Source organism: Oreochromis aureus, linkage group 1 (genome assembly GCF_013358895.1).
Source record: "Oreochromis aureus strain Israel breed Guangdong linkage group 1, ZZ_aureus, whole genome shotgun sequence".
NCBI classification, from domain to species: Eukaryota; Metazoa; Chordata; class Actinopteri; order Cichliformes; family Cichlidae; genus Oreochromis; species Oreochromis aureus.
The window spans coordinates 10082388-10097556 of NC_052942.1; the positions used below are offsets into that span (position 1 = coordinate 10082388).

The following is a 15169-nucleotide window of genomic DNA, read 5'->3' on the forward strand; positions in this document are numbered from 1 at the left end:
ATCATCTTTTTTGTTGTTGTTGTTTTATTTTATTTGCAGTTTAAATATATACTCTTAGAAATTATTCCAGTACTCAGTCACGATTACCCCCCTACAATCAGCAACATAACCATTACATCTAATAAGCCATTTGTGTTGTCCTTTATTTAAAAAATATTATATATTATACTTTATGTAGACTTCTCTAGCTGCTCGGCACAACGTTAAAGTGAATGTTGACCAAGGTGCCATGGTCTTATAGTTTTGTCCCTCTTTTTTTTTTAGACAGACAGAGTTACATAGCTGAGATGTAAATTCCTAAAAGAAAAATCACCCAAAATGTGAACTCGAGGAGGGTCTTAAACATTTGCATAAATATTTCTGAAAAACACGTGAGTTGTGTACGTCCAGAAGGTGATCAATTAGATTACCTCATTCTTCAACGTGAACTGTCAGATTTACATTTAAGCAGGTTATTCCCAAAACAGAAGACACAGAAATAGACTTCAGACAGTCGATTTCCCTCTTTAGACAGAAGAGAACAGAAAATTACTGCTATATGAGCTATAGGACGTTTAACTCACTGGGTTCTGTTCTATCTGGTTACCCTCAGACTACACAGTTCAGTTTACTGTGAGAACCTTGTTTCCATACAGGCACGAGTGGCTACAAAAAAGGCTACAAAAATATCTGATAATCTGACGTGTATTTTTTACATGACAGCGACAGTCTGTGTGATAATAACATGTAATTTCTTTTGACTACAAGGATTAAACAATAAAACCTTCTTCAAGACATTTACGAGTAAACCCTGAAGGCAGCAGCATTAGCCAGCACTAGAAGTGAGTTTTGAGAACCTGATGAAAAACTAGAGAAATACAGGGGTGGCAAGCAGATATCAGGAGTTTTTACAGGACCGGATTGATTTGGACTATCATATTATTAAAGATCAGCTTAAATATTTTACATGCAGCAGTTGTAATTTGTCATGTAACACTGTAAGGTGTACAACTTGTCTTCACAAAGACAAACATAGACGACAGTCGTCAAGGGCCAGCAGAGGCTGCCATTGTACACATAAACACCGAAACGCTGCATATTAAAAACAGAAATGCAAGTAGTCTTCTGGAGTATTTTGTAATACATCTATTGCAAAACAGCTGTTACAAAATCAGCCTCAGCCCTGAACCTCATACTCAGAGTGACACTTGCCACAAAATAGTTTCCAAATAATACTCATATCAGTCACCTAAAAAAGGAGATAAAATTGACTAGCACAAAAAACATTTTGCCACTTTAAAATTGCTGAAGAGGTTGTGATGCTGTGTTTGTCTTCTTTGACGTCATTTTCATAGTCATCACTGCAAAGTGGCAGCTGTAGAGAAAACACAGTGGTGATTAATAACAATATAAACAATGCACATGTTGTTGTTGTATTTTCCCCTTTAGTTTATAGAATAAAGCAGACATCAATTTACCTTTTGGAAAAATCAGTTCTGTTCGTCGTGTATGGCCTCCCTGGCAAACTAATTTTTCCTCCTTCACACTGTAAAAAATAAAGACATATAAACAATAACCAAATGAACACACATAATGAAACTGGGAGAGGGGAAAAACAAGTCAATTCTAGTTATGTGTGCTATCTGTTACAAGCTAACAGTAATTTGTTTTAGCACCGGTGCTAATGGTAAAAGTCGGAGAGCACAGAACATTGGAATTTCTGATCACTGCTTGCAAGTGGAAATATATCAGAAGACGTGCACAAAACTTTTGCCTCAGACAAATAATTAACAAGCTGCATTTTCACTGTACTGTACAGTTAAAAAAATGTATGCAGATTCTTTACAGGCATGCAAGCAAAGCCTAGTCAAATGTGATTTGTTAGTAGTTTTACTAGAAAAATACGACAACAACAAAAACTTCAGTAACTGAGAATGGGCTTTTGTCACAATTATCAATACTGGAGCAGCTACACAGTATATTTATACACATTAAAAAATGTTGGTTTTGATCAGTCCACAAGTAACCGAAATATCCTCACAACTCTGAATACATGTGATTAAACCATAGTCTAGGATTCTGAAAAGGCATCAGGGATGAAATCTTAAGAAATACAACTTACAGACTGTAAAGGTTGGTGTTGTTCAATTCCTGCCAGTCCCTCCAGGTAAAATAATGCAGACAGCCTCTCTCTGGACAGGGTGTGTGCACCTGCTGGGTCAGTCCCGGCCACTGCCTTGACAGCCCAAACAGCTTGGACATCACTGCCAAGATCAGATCCCACATCTGCCGAAACTCTGAGAAAAGAAATGAGCTACATGTAGTTCTGCTGTTGCTGTTGAGCTCTTTTTGGTCCTAAAATAAAAGACACCACAGATTTCATTTTACCTTCATACTTTTCAGGTCTTCGGCAGCGTATCTCTATAAACGAATCTCCATCATTGTCCCCCTGTCTAAACAGAGCAAGTCTGTTTCCACAGCAGAGGAGACACTGCTCCTTTCCCACCCAGTGAGTCGAGTAAAGAGAACACGTCTTAATGATCAGTCTAAGGGTTACGTGTGGTAACCATGAGAGATTAGAAGATTTATGGTTCATGAGGTTTTTGAGTGGAGTGAGAATAAGAAAAAAAAAACAATAATGTAGGATTATAAATCAATGAAAACATTGGAAACTGAAGAAATTTACAAAGAAAGTCTAAATGTGAAAGTGTGCCATTATACATAAAAAAGGACACAATGGATCTTTTCACTAGCTTATTGAATGAGTTTTTTGTGGTGCTAGTGGTGTGTGTGTGTGTGTGTGAATTTCATTGCGCATAATTGAGTCTTTTATATAGACACTTGAAAACAGTGAAAACCAACATACAATTGAAAATAGCAATCATATACTATCTTATAGATCAGGGGTAGGCAACTCCAGGCCTCAAGTGCCAGTGTCCTAGGTTTTAGCTATCACCCTGGGTCAACACACCTGAATCAAATGATAACTTCACTACCAGGCCTCTCGAGAGCTTCAAGACATGTTGACAAGGTCATTTAGCGATTTGAATCAGCTGTGTGGGATCAAGGATACATCTAAAACCTGTAGGACACTGGTACTTAAGGCCTGGAGTTGCTTACCCCTGTTATAGACAGTGACAAACGATTAAATTTTTCCAAGCTACCTGTGAAAGAAGCCATGTGGAACCTCAGGAAGGATGTACACGTGCACTCTGAGATCATCCTGTTTGTTCTCACCCCATTTCTGACATACTATGAGGTCATCCTTCAGATAAATGGGGAAGAGGCAAGCTCCATCAGGGTCTCTCTTCGACTCCCTGCCTGATTCCCAGTGCTTTTCTCCTGGAATGAACTCTGGTGCTTGGGGGTTCATGGGGCTTCTGACAAGAGTTGGGAGGCAAACCTCAAAGTGCTGCAACAGGGTGAGAATGATGCCTTCCTCCCTTTTGTTTCCTACTACCTCTCTGACCAAGTCATCATCATCTATGACCAGTTTCTCTAACTCCCTCCGGACTAAAATGCGGAGGGCTGCATTGTGCAGGGTGCCTCTGGACCGCAAGTCCTCCACCCAGATGAACTTTTGTTTCATTAGAGCTCCTTCTTGCATGAGTAGGTCTCTTGAGATTCCCTCAAGCTGCTGCACCAGGTCATGTCTCACAATGGTCTGCAGTCACAGAAAGCAGTGAGGAGAGTAAAACTGTGGTAACAGTAGTTTAGTGTAGTTTGTGAATTCTGTGGAAATCTTTAGGCAAAGGGATGAAAAGAGTGTAGCTGCTTGTTTGAAGGTGGCCAGTGCTATCTTTTGGTCTTACCTAACCTAACTGGCTTCTGATCCATGTATATATTATATTTATTGGTAATTTGTTTTGAATGAAAATTAAAGTGGAAGCGACACTACCAGGAATCTTCACATTAATGCTTCCAAAGGAAACCATTGTACTTTGAAAGGGTTCAAGTAGTGTGTACATACGTAGTTCTGAAAAAAGAAAAACAGCTACTGACCTTGAACATAGAAATGAGGAATGAAGGCTGGATAAACACTCGGTCACTTAGCACATCAATATCTTCATACCAAATAATAACCCCAATTCTGTGCAGATATCGCAAGAGGAATTGCAATATGGAGTGGAGGTGCTCTCTGCTCTGTGTTACATGGTTCATTATTAAATCACCAAGTTCTTCAAGTAGAATAATACCTGACATAGAAAATGGATACATTTTATTACAAAGCAAAAACAACTTCTCCATGTTACTAAATAAAGTGCACAGTCATTAACTGGACTTACCATGTTGAGGAATCTGTTCTAGTGTAACAAGTGTGTGGATGGCTTGTTCCACTTCTTCGTAACTTTGTGGTAAGATGGTCTCAGAACACAAGAAAGCGCTTTCTGATTGAATGCATTTCAAAATATGACTTCTGAATCTTACAATATCCTCAATCTTTGTGCAGTCAAGAGTTAGAAGATCCAACACCTGAAGGGAAGGTAAAGGAAAACTGTAAAATGCTCTACATCCACAGTAACACCTCACTGGGCCTGTGTGGCATTTAAAATGGTATATTTTAATCGTACCAATCATTACCTTCAAATTGTAGTCTAAAAGGGAATCAATCTCATCCACTTGATCCATGTAGAGAAATGTGTCTGTATTTTCTTCCAGATTTTTCTTCTGGTACTTTAAAACCATCTTTCTGTTTGCCAGCATTATGTTAACCTTCTCATCAATGTCTTTCTTCTTCTCCATTACCTCTTCCAGGTCTCTGCACTGATCACAGTGTGTTCCTACAAGCATGACCACTGCATCTGGCACACGTAACTGTATGTTGTTTAACCAGAACCAAATCTGGTCTTTGAAAGACTCTGGGTTTACAGTGCTATAGCTGATAGAAAATCAGAATCGTTATTGTCTCATTTTATAATTCTTAGAATAACAGTGGCATAAATTTAACTACACACACACACACGCACACAGATTTATTTATTTTTTGTACGGTTATGCTATTGGTCTGTCAGATGCTGGGTGTCATTGGTACTTACACATTTGTCATATCTTGGTTAATGAGCACTAAACTCAATGTATAGTTTTTGTTCAAGTAAATATCAGTAGGGTGGGCGGTGTTTGGTCATAAGTACTGGGCACATTACTGGGCACATAAAAAACAACAACAACAAAAAAAAAAACACATATATATCTATATATATCTATATATATAGAACCATAGAACCATAGACCTCAGAAGATCTGCTAGATGATGTTAATGCAGCACTACGGACGATACCTACAGCCACGATTACCAAGACTAACAAGCTGATCTACAATACGGCAGCAGTGATCAGTGAGATGCTTGGCTACAAGTTGAACAGCCACAAGGGGCAGTATCCTCCATGGAGAAGGAGGCTAGAGGCTAAGATCAAGGTAGCACGGAGGGAGGTCCTACCAGTGGCTGGACAAAGCTGGACTGAAAGACAGCACAGAGGCACTAATCATGGCAACACAGGAACAAGTACTGAGCACAAGATCCATGGAGGTTGGGGTCTATCACACCAGACAAGACCCCAGGTGCAGGCTATGGAAAGATGCCCCAGAGACAATCCAGCACATAACAGCAGGGTGCAAGATGCTAGCAGGCAGGGCATACATGGAACGCCATGACCAAGTGGCCGGCATAGTGTACAGGAACATCTGTGCCGAGTATGGCCTGGAAGTCCCGAGGTCAAAATGGGAGATGCCCCCAAGGGTGATGGAGAATGACCGAGCTAAGATCCTGTGGGACTTCCAGATACAGATGGACAAAATGGTGGTGACTAACCAACCGGACATAGTGGTGGTAGACAAACAGAAGAAGACGGCCGTAGTGATCGATATAACGGTTCCGAATGACAGCAACATCAGGAAGAAGGAACACGAAAAGCTCGAGAAATACCAAGGGCTCAGAGAAGAGCTCGAGAAGATATGGAGGGTGAAGGTGACGGTGGTCCCAGTGGTAATCGAAGCACTAGGTGCAGTGACTCCCAAGCTAAGCGAGTGGCTCCAGCAGATCCTGGGAACAACATCGGAGATCTCTGTCCAGAAGAGCGCAGTCCTGGGAACAGCTAAGATACTGCGCAGGACCCTCAAGCTCCCAGGCCTCTGGTAGAGGACCCGAGCTTGAAGGATTGACCGCCCACAGGGGCGAGCAGGGAAATTTTATATATAGTTGCCTAAAATTAAACCAAATTTGAGTGAAAATGAAAGTAAAGTGAACATTAAGTCAGGTATGTTTGTGCCGCTGTTCCTTTATCAATGAATATATCTGGTTCAAGTTCATGGAGGCAAATGTACCTTTATGCCTTTCTAAAAGAAAGGTTAAATATACAATTGCAAAGCATTAAAAAGACCTTCTAGTGAAAGCAGTTCTTTTAGAAAGATAACTTTTAGATAGCTGGAAGGCCAATAAAAGAACTATGGTAGTCATATAATTTGACAAAATAACCATCAAAAAGAAACAATAATTTACTCACCTGGCCAAATTGACAGTAAGGATAACAAGTGCTCTTGGTGTGATAAAGACATGATGTGTCAGATAGTACTCCTCCTGCCCTGCAAAGTCCCAGAGAAGGAAGCGGACTTCCTGGGTGTACAGCTGAGTGATATCTATTCCTTCTGTCCGATCCTTCATTGCAACTGCCACAGGCTTCCCTTCCCTAAGGCTGCGGCAGAGTGTAGATTTCCCAGCCATGGAAGAGCCCAGAAACATTGCTTTAACTGTCCAGGCAGTGTGCGCATTGGGGTTCTCCTCCAATTGAAGGAAGTAGCTCTGAATGTCCATGACCCCTCCAGCACAGACTTCCTCTGGTGGACACCTTAGTGGATTACCCATGGCCTTGAACTTGGTCAGCTCACAGCTGCCTTTCTGGAAAAGCTGGGATGGTAGCTCTGTCAGCTGGTTCTTCTCAACCAATAGCTCCCTAAGTTTTGGTAGCCCAACTAGTGGTTCGATGTTTTGCAGGCAGTTTTTGGAAAGATCCAGGTAAGTAAGACTGGTACACTGGTTTATATCTGAAGGAAGCCTAGCCAGTCGATTGGTGCTGAGTTTTAGGAACTTTAAATTTCTAAGATGCGGGAAGATTCCTTCTGGAATTGATCTGACATAGTTATGATTTATATACAGTGTCTGTAAATTTTCCAAGTTGCAGATTTCTTGAGAAAACTCGATTATCTTGTTCCTGGACAGATTAAGCTCTGTGATGTTGGTGTTTTTGGAGATGCCGGTGACACGTTTTAGTTTGTTCCTCTGCAAGTCCACACTTGTACACAAAGTAACTGGTGCCAGAAGGTCCCGAGGAAGGTACTTCAGTTTTTGTCCTGATAGATCCCATACCTCCCAACTGGTTGCTGTGTTACAAAAATAGGTTAACAACTAGGCACCGTTTCATAAAGCAATTTTACTGAGTTGTGTGGTACAATCCTATAAATCAGAGACTAGAAGCTGGATCTACCTAAAAAGCTTTGCAGCCACTTCCTCCATCTCATATATGGTGTCATGGCTGTGTGCAGGCAGGCAGAAAAAGGACTCAAAACGCAGACTCCAGGAAATGAAACGTAAACTCAAAAAACAGCTTTATTGCTTAACAAGGAAAAAAACTAACTAAACTGAAGATACAAATTAAATAGGCAGGTTGACGGACGGAACACAGAGTGAGGCATGATGGAGATCGCGACAACAAGCAAAGAAAAATGCAGACACTAAATACAAGTGGGGAAAAGGGCAAGAGGAAACACCTGGGAACATGGCTGGCACAAATTACACAGACGAGACGGGGGAGAGCAAAACAGAACATGACGCACACTGATGGGAGACTGTCAAAGTAAAACAGGAAGTACACAGAGACGCAGACTGGAGGGAGAGAGAGAACACGGAGGAGCATGAGGGAGAGAGAGGACATAATGAGCTGGGGAACACAGATAAACATGACAGAATAAAACACAAGGAGAGAAGAACACACATAACCTATCTAAACACAGCCACACAGAAAGAGACACAGAGAGCAAAGACACAATACTGAATAGTCAAAGAACTACACAGGGAATATAAGAATCTCACAATAGGATAGCTAAAGACTACTAATGAACCAGGACATAACCCATAATACAAAAATACCACAAGAAAAAACTAAATGCTGGGCCCAGAGGGCCCAGAACCGTGACATATGGTTGATGAAACTTAAATTAGGTCTTTTAAACTTTAGTTATATTTTCCCCTACATGTGTAACTACAGTACTGAACTTAACTTAATCTACAACTTATTACTGTGATTCAAAGGGTCACAAGACACAGAGAATACATATGTTAGAAACAAACCTGTTACTAACATATGACTTGGGCCATACACTAGAGGTAGGCCGATTGATCCAAATAGTCATAGTATTGATATCAATGCTGGTATTGATATCGGATCGATACTAGCATGATAGGATTGATACTGAATTTTGTTAAATTATTTTTTTGGGGAAAAATATACCGCAACCTAAATCTGAATCCCTTTGTTCTGACTGTCACATCTATTTTATTTATATCCTATTTAAACAACAGAAGTTGACGCTTTAGAAACTCGTCCATTTACATTCTAGGTCTCCAAGAAACCCAGCTGCAACATACATTAAAATATGAAGGCTGAGTTTGTATTGTATTAACTAAATATTGTGATTTAGTGGTCATACAAATTCTTGCAGAATTTGCAGATTAATGATGTTTCATCTCTTAAATCATGACACACTGTTCTCTCCTACATTTATAGAGTATTGTAAAGTATCGTATAGCACTACCATACATGTATTTTGACAAGACAGCTTCTTTTTTTCTTTCTAACACAATGACAACAGTAGAAGTGTTTTTGGAACATGAAAATTCTCTGATGCTAGGGAAGCTCCCTTAAAATTGTCTTCACATCTGTTTTTCACAGCCACACAATCTCAGCTTCCTCTAGAAGGCATTATGGGGAAACACCTTGAAAAATGTCTCATTTAACAACTGTCACAGACCTAAACAATATTAGCACTAGAAGTAGAATTCAAGTTACCTACCAGCCATTTGACTGTGAAATTCTTCTCATGCAATTGAAGGACGGTTTACTTCTTTAGCATTAAATCAGGAAGTGAACAGCTCTGACTGTTCAGCACACTTCCTGATTATGAGGCAAACAGGTCACTGATGATTAATATCCCTTACTTACTGTAAATGGACTGATTCTTTCTTACAGAGCGCTTTTCTACTCTACTGGAGTACTCAAAGCACTCTATACAACACTAACACGCTTTCTAACTAACATACACATTCATGGGGGGGTTAGTATCTTGACCAGTGATATTTGGCATTCAGACTGGGAGAGCCAGGAATCGAACCACCAACCAACAGATAACCTGCTCTACCTACCTATACATATTTTTACACTGGATTTTTTGTTTCAGCTGACAGCATCTGTGACACACAATCCAAAGACAGTGAAAGTTACAGGTTTGTTGCATTCAACTATAGTAACAGAGCTCATATAGTGTGTAAAGGAGGCAGCTTTTGAATACAGAGCACATTGGAACATTGTGTGGTTTGCAGTCATCTGGGGGTTTCAGGAAGGCTGCTGAACAGAGAGGGCTCATTGCTCATTATACTGGCTTATATCTCCCACAGCAGAAAAAGGGAAGTGAACTGATAATGGCTGAGTTGATTGGTAAATGGTAAATGGACTGATTCTTATATAGCGCTTTTCTACTCTCACGGAGTACTCAAAGCGCTGTATACAACATGCCTCATTCACCCAATCACACCCATTCTCACAAGCACTTTATCTATACGTAGTGCTTACTAAGTACATTCGCACACATTCATACTCCGACGGATGCATCGGAGAGCAAGTTGGGGTTAGTATCTTGCCCAAGGATACTTGACATGCAGACTGGAGGAGCCAGGGATCGAACCACCAACCTTCCGATCAGTAGGTGACCTGCTCTACCTCCTGAGCTACAGCCACCCTATATGTGATTAAATTAGGTTCTGTACAGAGGTGGGAAATAACACTTCCCACCTCCACGTATGTGGACATCACATTTTGAGATGTCTAGACCAAAATACAAAACTTTGCTCCACAAGGGCCTGATTTCCACTTACGAGGACATTATACTGCCACCGTTCTATCGAAATTTAAAACGAATGTCCTCATATGTGGATCTCATTTCTCTCAGAAACAAAAATCAGGTAAAAAAAAAAATCTGGTAATTCTTTGTTTTTACATTCATCAGGTCCCAAACAGCCCAGATAGCAAAGAGATTTTAAAAATGCATACAGTGAAAGAGTTTGGGTCTTAGGAGGTTAAAGTTTCAGGTGCTTGTCAAGAGTCGAAGTTGTGTTAGCAGTGTTATACATTTGTTTGTGCCCTGGATGCAGTTTGTGTTTTACCATCTTAAGCATTTAACTAGCACTACAGAAGCAGAAAAAGAGCAAAAGCAGAAGATAATGGATGTTTTAACTGGAGCCATGCAAATACAACCAAATGTAGCCATCTGTTTTGCTGCCTGTAAATATAGTTGCTACATTTGGCTTTTAGAAAATGCAAATATAATATTGTTTCATTCCCAAAGATAGCAAGAGTTAGCAGATAGAGAGGAAAGAATGATGTAAGATTGTGTTCAAGGTTAAAGTCTTACATGTCTGATAAATGTTTTTGACAATCAGTTAAGGTTAAAAATTGTGTTAAATTCACAGTCTGTGTGAGAATAACGCGTAAGAGTGCAGGCTCTAGAATTAGTGTCTTCACAGTTTTGCAGTTTTGTAGAAAAGATTGAAGCAATGGATTGATTTGGTATCTATTTTGGAAGATCAGGTCAATTCACATACTAAATTAGTTTTTCTATTATCATGTGCAAAATTTAAAACAGAATGTTTTGTGATTTGTAACAAGCACAACAGCCCATAAAAGTCACAAGCAGATCCACCTCCTGTTGCGTTACTCCCTGGCGCTGGTCGTAATGCCTCTGCTAACACACTGCAGGTCTTGATGCTCAATTCCGATTTTTTGATCAAATCCAATTTTTTTGTCTGGTTTTTCACACTACAAATAAAATGTGACAGCAAACGCGCTCTAGTGTGAACCGTTCACGGCCCTCAAAGCGGCCCGCATGCACAAAAGAAGACGTCACACACAACGCGCTCTGTTTAGACCCAGACCAAAAAGTATTGTTTGACTGATGGCCCTTAATATAAAGACTTGTTTCAGACTTTACATTTCCCAATTTTGCTTTAAGTTGTAAAGTTATTTTGTTATTTACATATGGCCTAATAATTATCCTTATTGCTGTTTTAGAGAGGAGCGGTGCTTCAAAGGATAGTTGCAGATTTCTGTCAGAATCTGCAGATTATACAGTATAAATAAAATGTTCACGTTTCTCCAACGTTGTCTTCCCAACAGTTTCACTAACATCTACACTGGATGACCAGGAAGCATTCACGATGTCTTCTTGGGCGCTTCTCCAGCGCTGATAATTGGCGTCTGTCTTGTGTCAGTGACGTAAGAGACGGATTTAATGCGACATGACCGTTCAAACAGCAGTCTCTTTCTAAAATATCAGATATGTATCGGATTCAGTACCACATACGAAAGTGACCCAGGTCGGATTTGAAAATATTGGATTTGTGCTGTTCAAACTGTCACACCATGATCGGATATGGGTCGCAGAGGGTCAGACAAGTCGGATTTGATGCGCTTTCGCCTGCAGTGTGAACGTAGCCTAAGACCTCCACCAAGGATTCCATACTCATCTCGTTCTCCCATCTGCCCTTCTGCCCATCGTCACTCTCTTGGAACTGGACAACTCTCCCTCTCCGGGTGCATTCCCCAGGACACTCTCACAGACACCTTGACCAGGATTCAACAGACTGTGTTCCTCTCGTGTAGCATTCTTTGGCCTCGTTACCTACCTCGTTTCTTGGCCCTTCGTGAACGTTGGGTCATGTTCTAAGTCTTGAATTTATGTTTTTATTCATAAAACCTGTAAATAGTTCTTCTAGAGCATTGAGTCTGTTTTTGGGTCCAACGCTGTCATTTTGACCAGTTCATGACAACTACTTTATAATTTGTTCATTTGTTCTGTCTTAATAAAGAGTGCCAATCAAAGACAACACTTTAGTATTTAGGATACCTGATTAAAAAAAAATATCCACAAATCACAAGTTGTGTTTTTTTGTATTTTTTTTTATTACTCTCTTTTGTTTTGTTTGTTTTTATTATTCACTTTAAATTCCAACTTATAGTGAGACTTGGTGGGAGGACTGCAGTTCACCTTTAGATGGCACCATAGATCTTCAAGACAAAAACTAGTGGATCTCTGCACATTAGAAAAGGGTTTAACATGTTGGATATATACAGCATGGCAGCATGACTTATTTATCTTATGTTTTTGTTTTTCTTAAAGAAAATAAAACCATATTTCTGTGCTGCACTTTCATTGATATGCACAATAATCATGTAGTTATCAAAACAAAAATAAAAAAACATTCAAATGATTCAATAATTACATCATCATTTACAGCATAAACTTTATAAAAAAGAAGGCTGTACTTGTCTCTCTTGCTCTCTCTCTCTCTCTATATATATATGTGTGTGTGTGTGTGTGTATGAGTTATTAAAGCTGTTCAAATCATTTCAAATAATGTATACAGTTTATGAAGAAAGAAAAGAGCATATTATAATGCCAGCACCAATGAAGTTGAGGGAAGATGATGGCTGAGGGAATTAAAGTTAGACCACATGGTATAGAAAAAAGGACAAACAGAGCTAAACATGCAGCTATGAAGTTTGTTACCTCTGCATTAAAGTAAGTGGGGCAGAAATACAGAACTATGATTCTAGATCCCATTCTGCAATCCCATAACCATCCAGGAAAGCGCTTATATGTCAAGTATAGAGATTGCTTAGAGAAAAGATATTTTCTACATTACAGTAAGACCAAAAGTGAATCTAATTCCATTTCATAAACAAGGACCCTTGATAATAGTCAAGATTGTTCTCTCTGGGAAAAGCTGAGGTGCTTTGACAGTTCAGAAATGTGCACTCTTTCTCCTTTGGTCCATCACCCATCTGGCAGGGTTCATGTCCAGCTTTAAAATATTAAGCAGCCAGGGGTCCTGCTGTGCACCTCTAATGAATTCTTCCATGCTCACAGTACCTGTAAAACACAAGAAACAGCAAAACCTGACTCATTTTCTCATCTTTTCACCATTTCCACTCTTGTCCTATCTACATTTGCATTCACTGCAGGTTAATTATCATGATTAAAAAATGCTCACCATCCCCATCAGTATCAACAGCTGCTAATATTCGATCAACAACCTCATCGACAGTAAGATAGGAATCGCTTGTGTTGTCCTTGGAGATTTTCTTGATCCGATAGATGCTCTAGACAAATAATTTTAATAAAATAAGAAAATATATAAAGTTATGTCTTAGAAATTTTAGTACACATTGTTATGTAAATGAAACAATAATTAAGACAACAATAATAATAGCAGAAATCAATACAATATTGAACTGAAGATTTGGAAATGAGCACAATAAGAGACAAATTTATTCATTAACTGGAAATATTATGGGCATCACATAAATAACAGTATCACCAGAACCCATTGCATTCTTCATCAGAAATAGAAATGTCCAATAGTTATAGTTCATTCTTAAAAAGCCCTTTAATTTTCTTTTTCTCTCTTTCCATTTTCCTTAGCTTATGAACTAAACTAAAAAAAACAGTATATGAGACTTATCAGGCTAAACATATAACACAGTCAAATTATCATGTATTTAGAGTTGCAGACTACCATAAGTCATTTGAAATGTATGTTTGGTAGAGTCACGTTTGCTTGAAAAAGCAAGGTTTATTGTCTTTTTTTGTACTTAAATTCTCAGCACTTACTCTGTTAGGAAATAGAGTGAAATGTGAAGGATACAGTGCTTTTAAAGCATTTGGATACTCTCTACAGCACTTGACACTAAAAGCAAATATTAGGAATTTTACTAGGGAAGTACATATCAAAGACCACAGCTTGTGAAGTATATCTAAGCTCTATTCTAGACAAAATGTAAAACATAAATACACTGAGATGCTCGTTCTGAACATAAAATTGCTATTTTATAAAAAGAAAATATTTTTATTTTGGTTCACCTTTAGGACTTACATCGATTATTGACCGAAGTTCGTTCCTGTCCACGTATCCATTTCCATCTTTGTCATACACCTTGAATGACCAGCGCAGTTTGTGCTCCAGGTCTCCACGGAAAACAAGATTTAGTGCTGCCACAAACTCAAGGAAATCAATTGTATTGTCCTAAAAGACAGGTTAGATGAGAACATTTTGGTTACTGTATCACATTTCATGATATGACTGTAAGCCAGGCTGTAGCACTTTTCATTCTCTCACCCCATTTTTATCAAACGCTCGAAACATGTTCTCTGCATAATCAGAAGCTTCTCCTGTAGCATCCACACCAAAGAAACGCTTAAACTCATGCAAAAAAAGTAATCCACTCGGGCATTCCAAAACAAACTTTTTGTACATATCCTGAATGATTTTAATGTCTATCTGCTCAATGCTCTCTGTTTGCTGCGCCTGCCCCATGTCTGTCATGTAATTCAGTCCATAGTCCTGAAACCTTTCTGTACAGCTTCCACGATGAGTTGGACAGACTTAAAATGGACGTCTGACACTCTTAGGTGTTTTTTTTTATAACCCACTGGAATCACAGAGCTCTAGTTTCTTTATGGGGCAGGTGATTAGTGGCCTTGGGATTACTGTGGTATTACGTTGCTAGGGTTTCCTCTTGCTGAGTTAATTAGGTTTGTAGCTAATTGTGGGCCTAAACCAAACTCAGAAGAGCGACACCAGTGGTATTCCAACATTAACATGAATGGTGTGTGCACTCTAATTGGCATACAGTATACTGGTGTCTGTAAAAAGAACAAAAATAAATCAGTGAATATTAGTGTAACAGCAATGGATGGGAGTCAATTAGCAAGGGACAAAGGACACATCTTGTCTTTATTTCAAATGTATTAATTTATAAATAAAGAAATTAAAAAAAAGAAAGTCAAAAGCTCGCAAAATTTGGTTCAATGAGGCAAAATGAATGCAAAGAGAAATACAAGCTGAAATGCAATATCAGCCAGAATG

The 15169-nt window shown here is 39.2% G+C and overlaps 2 protein-coding genes across 4 annotated transcripts; both read right to left on the bottom strand.

Moving 5' to 3' along the window:
- Window positions 1-170: 170 nt before the first annotated feature.
- Window positions 171-9133, bottom strand: si:ch211-210p4.6 (malignant fibrous histiocytoma-amplified sequence 1 homolog). 3 transcript variants are annotated; one of them, XM_039604576.1, is made up of 10 exons: window positions 9043-9133; window positions 6480-7353; window positions 4561-4858; window positions 4266-4452; window positions 3982-4175; window positions 3144-3643; window positions 2368-2525; window positions 2102-2276; window positions 1458-1525; window positions 171-1354 (listed from the first exon to the last, which is right to left on the bottom strand). In XM_039604576.1, exons 1-10 carry the CDS (start codon window positions 9047-9049, stop codon window positions 1338-1340), a joined length of 2478 nt encoding a protein of 825 aa, XP_039460510.1. In that variant the 5' UTR covers window positions 9050-9133; the 3' UTR covers window positions 171-1337. The 3 variants fall into 3 exon arrangements, with proteins under 3 accessions (XP_039460510.1, XP_039460543.1, XP_039460589.1); XM_039604609.1 differs by lacking the exon at window positions 2368-2525; XM_039604655.1 differs by lacking the exons at window positions 171-1354; window positions 1458-1525 and having other exon boundaries at window positions 2160-2276; window positions 2368-2476.
- A 3776-nt stretch (window positions 9134-12909) lies between these two features.
- LOC116329478 (guanylyl cyclase-activating protein 2-like) lies at window positions 12910-14617 on the bottom strand. The gene is made up of 4 exons (XM_031751504.2): window positions 14420-14617; window positions 14177-14326; window positions 13295-13403; window positions 12910-13173 (listed from the first exon to the last, which is right to left on the bottom strand). The coding sequence occupies exons 1-4, from the start codon at window positions 14615-14617 to the stop codon at window positions 13046-13048; spliced, it is 585 nt and encodes a 194-aa protein (XP_031607364.1). The 3' UTR covers window positions 12910-13045.
- Window positions 14618-15169: the final 552 nt, after the last annotated feature.